The sequence below is a fragment of the Rhinolophus ferrumequinum genome, chromosome 8 (assembly GCF_004115265.2).
Source record: "Rhinolophus ferrumequinum isolate MPI-CBG mRhiFer1 chromosome 8, mRhiFer1_v1.p, whole genome shotgun sequence".
In the NCBI taxonomy this organism is placed as follows: domain Eukaryota; kingdom Metazoa; phylum Chordata; class Mammalia; order Chiroptera; family Rhinolophidae; genus Rhinolophus; species Rhinolophus ferrumequinum.
Window position 1 is genome coordinate 91,256,714 of NC_046291.1, and position 10,061 is coordinate 91,266,774.

General features: G+C 58.4%; 2 protein-coding genes across 2 annotated transcripts; one reads left to right on the top strand and one right to left on the bottom strand.

Annotated features, from left to right (window-relative positions):
* Window positions 1–1,672: 1,672 nt before the first annotated feature.
* On the bottom strand, window positions 1,673–2,224 carry LOC117025591 (laforin-like). Its single transcript, XM_033111475.1, has one exon. The coding sequence runs from the start codon at window positions 2,222–2,224 to the stop codon at window positions 1,673–1,675; it is 552 nt and encodes a 183-aa protein (XP_032967366.1).
* On the top strand, window positions 2,209–6,724 carry INHBB (inhibin subunit beta B). The gene is made up of 2 exons (XM_033112326.1): window positions 2,209–2,670; window positions 5,212–6,724. Exons 1-2 carry the CDS (start codon window positions 2,223–2,225, stop codon window positions 5,985–5,987), a joined length of 1,224 nt encoding a protein of 407 aa, XP_032968217.1. The 5' UTR covers window positions 2,209–2,222; the 3' UTR covers window positions 5,988–6,724.
* Window positions 6,725–10,061: the final 3,337 nt, after the last annotated feature.

The following is a 10,061-nucleotide window of genomic DNA, read 5'->3' on the forward strand; positions in this document are numbered from 1 at the left end:
GTTCTGTTTCCAGCGACAGTGCCGCTTGTCTGGCAGACCAAGAACAGCAGCTTGGAATTAAGAGTTGATAGGGTTTTGCGAGGAGCTTGGCCCAATTTTTTCCTTTGGGGCTCCCAACAAGCCGCCTGTGTGATATAGGTGTTATTGTTCCCCCTTTACAGTTGAGAAGGTAGAGACTAGAGAGGATGAGGCTGTACCCAAGGTCACTCCTACAAAACTGGCAGTGGCTAAGCCTCAACTGGAAGCCGGGTTTGTCTGAGGCCAAGGTTTGCCAACTGGGGGTGCGTGAGGGGAAGGGTGGTGGTGCTGGATCCCCGCACAATCGAGGAGTTCCTCGGGTCTCGGAGCCGGCGGAGGCAGCGGTTAGCCAGGACACCAACGGCTGCCGCCGCCCTCGCCCCTCCATTCCGCAGGGGCCCCTCCTCGCCCAGTGCGCCGGCGGCCCGGGGCGCTCGGCTAGGGCACTGCACTGCAGCCCGGGAGCGACATCCACCGGCAGAGCCAGCCCGCGGCCCCGAATCCGCATCGCCACCTCCGCCGCAGCAGGCCTGTGAGGGAGCACCTCCGGAGGGCCGGGGGTGGCCGCGGCGGCGAGAGTTGCCTCTCCTGGTCCCAGAGGGCGGTATCAGGGACGAGTGCAGGGCCTGCGCCAGGCAAGCGCCAGGATCCTGGGCCGGGAGCCCGTCGGTGCCGCCCGCCACCCAGCTGGGCGAGGGTCCGGAGTGCCCACGTGGTGGGAAAGTTTCGAGACAGCAAAAGTGGCCCGGCACTGCGGGGGTTGGGGGGAGGGGAGAGGGCCGGCTCGCCCCTCCTTCTCGCTCAGGCAGAAAGGAAAAAGTGGAGGGAAGCGGGGGTAGGCGGGGGGGGGGGGGCGTGAGCTTGCAGCACCGACCTGAACAGATTCCACCTCCCCCCCACCCCTCCGGGAAGCGGGAGCGGGGAGGCACGGATAGCCTCCTCCCGCACGGCCAGGCCGAGACTCCTCACCAACCCACCTCCCCACCCCCGCTTTTTTTTTTTTTTTTTTTTGCCAACGTCTATCTCAACGCGCGCGCACAGACGGAGATTGTGCGGCTTTTTCCCCCCTTGGGAGAAAAAACGAGGAGAGTAAAAGAAGAGAGGGCAAAGAGAAGAACTCCTCCTCGGCGGCACTCAGTGTCTTGGCCCGGCGCGGGGACGCAGCTGCCACCCGCCCGCTCACTCCCGGCCCTGCGGCGTGTGTCACTGGGAGAGCGAGCGAGAGCACCCGCACCCGGGGACACTGCGAGACTTTTCGGCGCTCAAACCCACATCGCCGCCGCCGCGGCAGGCAGGAGAGCCAGGGCGAGAAGGGCCTTGCCTTCGCCTCACCTTCCTCGCACGGCGCCCCGCGCCCCGCCGGCCCGCGCAGGCAAGCAGAGTGAGGGAGGGAGCAGCGAGGAGGCGGGCGGAGCAGAGGCCCCGGCGAGGCGCGCAGCAGCCGGCCCGCCCGCCGGTGGATGCGGCGCCCCGGGAGCCTGGAAACAACTTTGCCGTGTGACGCGCCGGGAGGACTGCAGGGCCCGCGGCCGGGGGCTCCGCGCCGCCTCTGAGCGGGCCCGCACTCCCCGCACTGCGCTCGCTGCGCTCCGCCGCCTGCCCGCCGGCCCGTGGCGAGGACGACCCGGCCGTCGCCGCCACCGGCGGCTCATCCTCAGCGCGAGGGCGAGGCGCTCAGGTGCGAGCGCGGGGCCCCGCCGCAGCGCCAGCCGCAGCGCCGCGCCAAGCCGCGCCCCGCTCCGCTCCGGGGGCTCCGGCGCCTTCGCTTCCGTCTCGACCAAGTTGCATCGACTGGCCCTTTCGCCACCTTCCCTGCCCGGCGGCCAAGCCGCCGCTGCCGCCGGTTTCGCTTCACCCGAACGGGGGCTGCGGGGCCCCGACGCGGAGAGGATGGCGAGAAGGCTGCAGATGCCGAGGCGCCCCGAGACGCCCGGGCGGCAGTGACCCTCCGGCCCCCGCCTCGCTCCACGCGCTTCTCCAGCCCCCGCGACCCTCGGCGCCCCTTCCCAGCCGCGCAGAAACCCCTGCGGCCCGACCGGCCCCCTCCCCCTGCGAGCCGGCGGCGGCCCTCCAGGCGGGCGGGCGGAGGCCCGGGCGGGCGCGGGCGGGGGCGGGGCGGGGCGGCGCGCCGGGAGCCCGGAGCCCGGCCCTGCGCTCGGTTCGGCTCGCCTCGCGGCGGGCGCCCTCGTCGCCAGCGGCGCACCATGGACGGGCTGCCCGGTCGGGCGCTGGGGGCCGCCTGCTTTCTGCTGTTGGCTGCCGGCTGGCTGGGGCCGGAGGCCTGGGGCTCACCCACGCCCCCGCCGTCGCCCGCTGCGCCGCCGCCGCCCCCGCCGCCTGGAGCTCCCAGCGGCTCGCAGGACACCTGCACGTCGTGCGGCGGCTTCCGGCGGCCGGAGGAGCTGGGCCGGGTGGACGGCGACTTCCTGGAGGCGGTGAAGCGGCACATCTTGAGCCGCCTGCAGATGCGGGGCCGGCCCAACATCACGCACGCTGTGCCCAAGGCCGCCATGGTCACGGCTCTGCGCAAGCTGCACGCGGGCAAGGTGCGCGAGGATGGCCGCGTGGAGATCCCGCACCTCGACGGCCACGCCAGCCCGGGGGCCGACGGTCAGGAGCGAATCTCCGAGATTATCAGCTTCGCCGAGACAGGTGGGTCGGTCCCGCGGGCGGCTAGCTAGAGCCCTCGCTCCCTCCCCCAACCCCTTCTCCTTGCCCACTCCGGCCGCCGCAGCCCGCGCGGTCTCGCGGACAGACTCCGGCTTGGCCGCTGGCTCCTGGCCCTGAGCGCTCCATCCCGGTTGCTGTCTTCTTACCCCAGGCAGCACACCCCTTCCGTCCTCCTACCCCCGCCGCGGAAAGCCTTGCCCTCCACCCCTGCTCTCCGGAATCCGGCCTTAGCGCCTGTGGGCGCGCGTCCCCCTCCCGGCAGATGCGTGCGGCCCTGGCTCAGCGGGCACTTGCTTGGTGATTGCTTAATGTTTTTGTTTCCCACGATCAGAGTGTATGCTTAGCAGTGTGGATGGAGATGTGTGTGCTTGTTGATATCCGTGGGCCGGAGGAGTGTGTGTGTGTGTGTGTGTGTGTGCGCGCGTGTGCGCGCGCCTGTGTGTGTGTGTGTGTGTGTGTGCGTGTGTGTGCCTGCGTGAGAGGCCCCAGGGCCGCTTCCATCACCGGGCGGCGTCGGCTTGCCAGGATTGCTGAAGCCTCACTGGGGAGAGCTAGGCAACCTCTCTTGGATTGTGTGGGCACCGGAATCGGGCGGAAGGCAGGCTTCTCAACAGGTCCCATCATTTACGCAGAGAAAGACGAAGCTGGGGACAGCCCCGTGCCTTTCGGCTCGCCTGGCAGCGGCAGCAGCTCTCTCGCCCGAGAGCCACAGAGTTTGTAGTTAACAAAGGGTAGAATTCCTTTCTGGAATTTTCCCCCCTGCCCTGATTGCAAATTTCTACCACTGTCTAAATATAAAAATCAAGAGGGGAAATAAAAAATCCCCCCCCTCCCCGAACTTTAAAAGAGAAAAATGTGCCCGCGTTGAAATGCTGCAAGTGCTTTCGACTCCGCTGTCCTTTTCAGGACTTCAATGAGCCAGGCTGGCTTTTGTGCCTGGAGCTCAGCCCCATTTGCGCAGAGGGGACCGCGGAGTAGGTCGCAGTGGGGGAAGCCCTGGTATGGGCAGGGAGCCTCGGGTGGGGGAACGGTTGTGTCCCCAGGCTGCAAATGCCCCCCACCCTCCCAGGAAGCAGTCAGACTGTGCTAGTGCCGCCTGGGGATGAAAAGGGATGAAAAGTTTTGCATGGCCGAGTGTGGAGAAAAGCAGAGACAATCGGGGCTGGCCTGTGCTTAGAAAGAAATGCATTGCTGTTTTAGCTGTCCGACCGAGTCAGGGGAAGCTCGACATGCAATTAGAGAGCTTGGATTAAAAGGTACTTTGGGGTCCAAAGTAGAAATGTGATTCTGGAAGGTCGAGGAGGCCTTTTGGTCCCGATGGCACAAAATGACAGCGGGGGCTGTTATATTTCTGGTCCGTTTCGCGGAGCCAGCTCTTTGACTTATAAATAACAGATTCAGGTCACAGGCAGCTCGTCCAAGACCAGCTTTTAAGGCTGCACTTTCCCCCATTTCAAAGTCAGATGTCAGTGTTATTAGAGGAGCCAGGCAAGGCCTGAGGAGGGGGCTTGGGGGGGGCACTGGTAGGAGGTTTGATAAAATCAGCCACAGTCACACAGTTGCCTTGTTTGTTCTTCCTGGAACAAAAAAAAAGAGAAAGAAAGAAAAGAAAAGGAAAGAAGGAAAGAAAAAAAGTAGAGATTGTCAGAACGGTTGTTGAAATATTGGATGAGAGAGGAGTCATCTCTCCGTTGGCATGGCCTCTCTTCTTGTAGAGCTGAATTGTTGAGAAAACTAGCAAGGCGGTTCCCCTTTTCCTTGGAAATTTTGAATGTGCCATTAACGGGGAGCCCGGGTCTTGTCAAAGGCGTGGACCTCATGTTTCAAGGCTAAATGTCCTGTCCCTTGGAACTAACTACTCGGAAACTAGTGCTGCACTTTGCAGACTGCAAAGCACACTTTCCTGTGTCAGAAATTTGAGCAGGGCTCGCTTGTTTGCAGTGGAGGTTCCACTGGGGGTTGGATCAGATCATGCTTAGGTAAACACTGGAAAGAGGCAGTAGGTGGCTGGGCTGGATTTTGCAATGCCCTAAGTTAACCAAAGGGAAAAAACAAAAACAAAACAAAACAAAACAAAACAAAAAACAAACAGAAAAACCCACCACCACTCTACTAAAATAACCCACCCCAAAATCTTCGGTGTGATCCTGGTTTTGTTTTTCAGATTTCACAGACGCCCATAACAACTTGTTAAGATCTTGGCCTCCTGACAAGTTCCTCTGTGGAGCTTTGAGGCCTGACAGTCTCCAGGGAGCCCTGGCCTGGGAGAGGTGAGGCAGGATTTCATAGGCCTGGACCCTCCAGCTCTAACCTGGTCCACGTTTCTCAGTGGGAAACGATTTTCTCTGCCTCTCCCAGGTTACCGTCAGAGGCCCTGGCCCCAGGAACGGTATTTCTGGTCAATAACGTCTTCCAGCTGTGCCTGGAGTTAGCATTCCAGCATCATGCAGAAGAGAGTCTATTTCCCCCATTGCCTCGTGTTCTCCTTGAATTAACTTGGCCTGCTCTCCCGCTTCTCCGCAGATGGCCTCGCCTCCTCCCGAGTCCGCCTGTACTTCTTCATCTCCAATGAAGGCAACCAGAACCTGTTTGTGGTACAGGCCAGCCTGTGGCTTTACCTGAAGCTGCTGCCCTATGTCCTGGAGAAGGGCAGTCGGCGGAAAGTGCGGGTCAAGGTGTACTACCAGGAGCAGGGCCACGGAGACCGGTGGAATGTGGTAGAGAAGAAGGTGGATCTGAAGCGCAGCGGCTGGCACACCTTCCCGCTCACCGAGGCCATCCAGGCCTTGTTTGAGCGGGGTGAGCGGCGACTCAACCTGGACGTGCAGTGTGACGGCTGCCAGGAGCTGGCTGTGGTGCCCGTGTTCGTGGACCCTGGCGAGGAGTCGCACAGGCCCTTTGTGGTTGTGCAGGCACGGCTGGGTGACAGCAGGCACCGCATTCGCAAGCGGGGCCTGGAGTGCGATGGCCGGACCAACCTCTGTTGCAGGCAACAGTTCTTTATCGACTTCCGCCTCATCGGCTGGAACGACTGGATCATTGCGCCCACCGGCTACTATGGAAACTACTGTGAGGGCAGCTGCCCAGCCTACCTGGCGGGGGTCCCCGGCTCAGCCTCCTCCTTTCACACGGCTGTAGTGAACCAGTACCGCATGCGGGGCCTGAATCCCGGCACGGTGAACTCCTGCTGCATCCCCACCAAGCTGAGCACCATGTCCATGCTCTACTTCGACGATGAGTACAACATCGTCAAGCGGGACGTGCCCAACATGATTGTGGAGGAGTGTGGCTGCGCCTGATGCAGAAGGCCTATGGCGGTGGGGTGCCAGGACAGTCCCCGATGGGCTTCTTGCAGCCCCTCTTGGAAGGGGGTACACGGCAGGCTGACCACGGTTCAGTTGGGCTGCCCAGAAGGTGCCAGGGTGAGGCCTGAAATATTTTTCTACTACTTCATCCAGCAATCAGTCAAAAGCAGAGCAAGAACCCTCAACTGACATGAAATACTTTAAAACGCACACGTAGACACGCACAGCCAGACGCATCCTGCCACCCACACAGCAGCCTCCAGGATACCAGCAAATGGATGCGGTGACAAATGGCAGCTTAGCTACAAATGCCTGTCAGTCGGAGAGAATGGGGTGAGCTGCCACCATCTCACCAGCTGGCCCGGCCACTCTGAATCGCGCCTTCCTAGCACACATAAAAGCACAAAGACAGACACACACACACACACACACAGAGAGAGAGAGAGAGAGAGAGGGAGAGAGAGAGCAGGAGAGAGCGCACTGGAGCCACCGAGAGGAAAGCAGATGTGGGGAGGGGTGGGGTGGGGAGTGTGCAGGCAGGCAGAGAGCTGCGTGGCCCCCTTTGCCTGTGCAGGGCCTGCTGTGCCTCAGCATCTGGCTCAATTGTGTAGGCTTCCTCCCTGGCCTGGATCCTTCATGCTGCAGGACCAGGGGAGGCCATAGAGGGAAGGAAGCCCAGAAAGGACACAACCTGCCTCTGGAGCAGTGGCAGTGACTCGTTGACTGTTGCTTGGGTCCCTGGTGTGACTTACATGTGTGTTTGTTTTGGGGGTGGGGAGGGAGGGAGAGGAGAAGGGTCTTTGATGCTTTAAATGATCACTAGCAGTTGACAGGTCATTCATTCCAGTTGTATAATTGAAAAAGGACTTTTCTACCAGGTATGCTCTTTTAAGTTAAAATATGAACTGTTCTACATGGGAAGAAAAAAGTTGAAATTTATGCTCTTCACCGAGAATATTCCTCTAGGATTCATTGGGGAAAGGGGAAAGTGACCTAGGCGAGGGGATGAGCCCAGAGGAGGAAATGGTGGGGTGGAGGCCTTCTGGAAATGCTGAGTGGGGGTTGCCTCCTCAGCAGGGGATGAGGAAGGGGAGCAGCTTAGCTGGTCTTGGAGAGAAGGGGGAGGCTTTCAGCTGCTTTGCAGAAGTTGCCAGTGTGGGTCCCAGCCACCAGGGCTGGCCATGGACGTGGCCCCTGCCCGCCTGCCTGCCCGCCAGCCCCTCCTAGCACTTGCAGACCTGCCTGAATGCACATGATATTAGCACTTGCCCATCTGCGTGTGTCCAGAAGTGGCCCTTGGCAGAGCACTGAACTCGCTCACCCCTAAATGTCCAAGTGCCACGTGAACTATGCAATTTAAAGGGTTGACCCACACTAGACAAAACTGGACTCGTACGACTCTTTTTATATTTTTTATACTTGAAATGAAATCCTTTGCTTCTTTTTTAAGCGAATGATTGCTTTTAATGTTTGCACTGATTTAGTTGCATGATTAGTCAGAAACTGCCATTTGAAAAAAGAAGTTATTTTTATAGCAGCAAAAAAAAAAAATACAGTTAAATGTATTATACATAATTTTGGAACCAAAGAGGCCAACAGATCAGTTTTAATTTTTATTAGATGGTGAGGCCATCTTATATGAGGTAGACATTGTGAACAATCCCTTGAGTGGCCTGCCAATGTTTCAGGGTATAAATGGATTTTGTTTATTCAGTTTGATGTGTCTTTTCTATTCTCACACACCCAGAAGGTAGAGTAAAAATGAATATGGTAGAATGCAGGTGTGTATCCTTAAATCTCCATCTTTATGTTTATTTAATAAAGCTCCCCTTAGGTTCTGTTTCATAATAATTTAAAAACCAAACAATTTTCCCATAGACTTGCTGTTAAAGTATTTTACATTTGTGTACAGTTTAAGAAAATAAAAGACTGAGTGCACCGGCTTCCTGCCTTGTGTGATGTCTAGGGGTGGGGGTCTAGGCTGGAGGTGGTGCTGGGAGGACGGGGGTCCAGGTGTCCAGCTTTGATGCCAGTTGCCTCCACGGCTCGTTCCCGGCACTCGCTGAGCCCTTGCCATGAGCACGATGTCAGTCAGGGAGCCTAAGAAGAATGGCAGGAGATCAAAATGAAGGACAATTAGCAAATTCATGAATTACACATTTGTTTACTCTTCTAGTTTCAAGACTAATTATATTTCACCAAGGCTGCATCTATTACCATTTGAAAGTGCCAGTTAAGCCCTCATCCCTGGAAGGACACGGAAAACCTGGGAGATCGCAGGTAGCAGCCTGACCTCCATGCCCACCTCCATGTACGGATAGAGGTGGCTGGAACCCAGAGGAGGCTAGTATCTTGGTGTCGAAGGACAAACAAGGCTGAGAGTATGCTGTCTTTTTCTGTGGGGGTTGTAACTGTTGATAGCTGGTGCGGGGTGGAGGGCTTGGGAGTAAAGATATCCAACTGCAGATGTAGCTATGACTTGAGATACCCATCAAGTGCTGGTATCATGCAGCCCTTATAGGATGCTTTTCTGGGAAATGGCCTCATCTTCATTTTCCAGTGTTTGGAATCTGAAGCTCAGAAAGGTTCAGTGCTTGCCTGAAGTCACCGTTGGGACAGGCACCCTGGGCATTTGAGCCCAGGTGCCACGGCTGGTCTACCTGGGAGGACCGCACCCTAAGGCCTCGCCTGCATCTGCGGCCCTGCAGGGCCAGTGGGGCTGCTTGGTTTTGGGGTCACATGTCGTCTTTCCAGAAAAATCTCAGGACGTTTGAGCAGGTGGGATCTTAGAGATGATCTAGCCTCATTAAGGTAAATGAGGGAGGCCCTCTGTAGTTGGAGGGACATATCTCAATTTACAGAGCCAGTTGGTGAGAGGAGGCAGCCTCTAGCCTCTGTCTTTTTTCCATTCTTTACTGACCCAAGACAGCTACTGCTCTGCCAGGTTTTCGTCCTGAGGGGTAGATTTATTGATCTGCAAAGTCTTGACACAGTATAAAAATTAATGGGGGCAAAGAAGAAAATTTCATTTAAACAGGCCTGGCCTGGGATCCAGCTGCCTTTCTACTCTGCTGTGGGCTGGGCCCAGCTGCCGTAGGCCCTCAGCCCAGCCCCTGCTCGGCCCCTGGCCCAGGACTTTTTGCAGGCAGCCTCCAGGAGGGGCACTACAAGAGTCACCAGCGTGCTCTGCTGTTTGGATACTGAACACTTCTGGGGCCCTCCTGGCCTGAGTTTCACAGGGTGGTCCATGGGTCCCACAGAAACCCCAGGAAGGGCCTGGGACTCCAGGGTCACGAGGCCAGTGGGCTGGCAGATGTGGTCCCTGCTTGGCATTCTGCTGCCCCGTGCTGGCATGTGTCCCTTTGGGGATTAGGCCCCCTGGGGCAATGGTGAATGGCAGGTACTCTTCCTGAGAGCTGCAGTGAGGACAGGCAAGCATCTCTGTCCCAGGGCGGGTGTTCTCCAGCAGGGTCATGAGCTGCCTTCCTATGCTCCTGTGGTCACTGGCTTCCCTGTGCCTTCTTTCTCACTCAGTCCTCAGTCCTTATCTCCCGATTGCTCTTTCCCATTCTCTCCCCTTATCTTCCCAGTGGGCCTGTCCTGAGGCCCCCTCCTATCCCCAGAGATGCCCCTGGAGCCCCACTGCAGGTCTCAAGAGCAAGCCTCCCCACTTCCCCCAGTTCCACTGCCTTTGACCCAGAGCCCTCCTGCTCTGCTTTAGGGTTCTTCTCCCCTCCTTCCCTGTGTCCCTTCCTTCCTTCCTCAGACCACTAGGTCGTTAGCCTCTCAGGACCAATGGGTCAGGCAGGGCCAGCCAGAGACAGAGGCTGCCACCCCCACCTGCTGCAAATGTCTCCACCACCCTCCCACTGTGATTCGTGGAATCCCACCACGCTGGACTGAGCTTCAGACACGCCCTGGATCCTCAGTGACTCTGTGAGGTCCAAGAGTAGGAGTGCGCTGGGGAGAGGGGAGCCCCTGAACCTCCCTCCTCTCCTCTGTCATTTCCCAGACAGGTAGACCAAGGGCCCTACTGCAGCTTCAGGCGCGGGTCCTGGGGAGGAATTC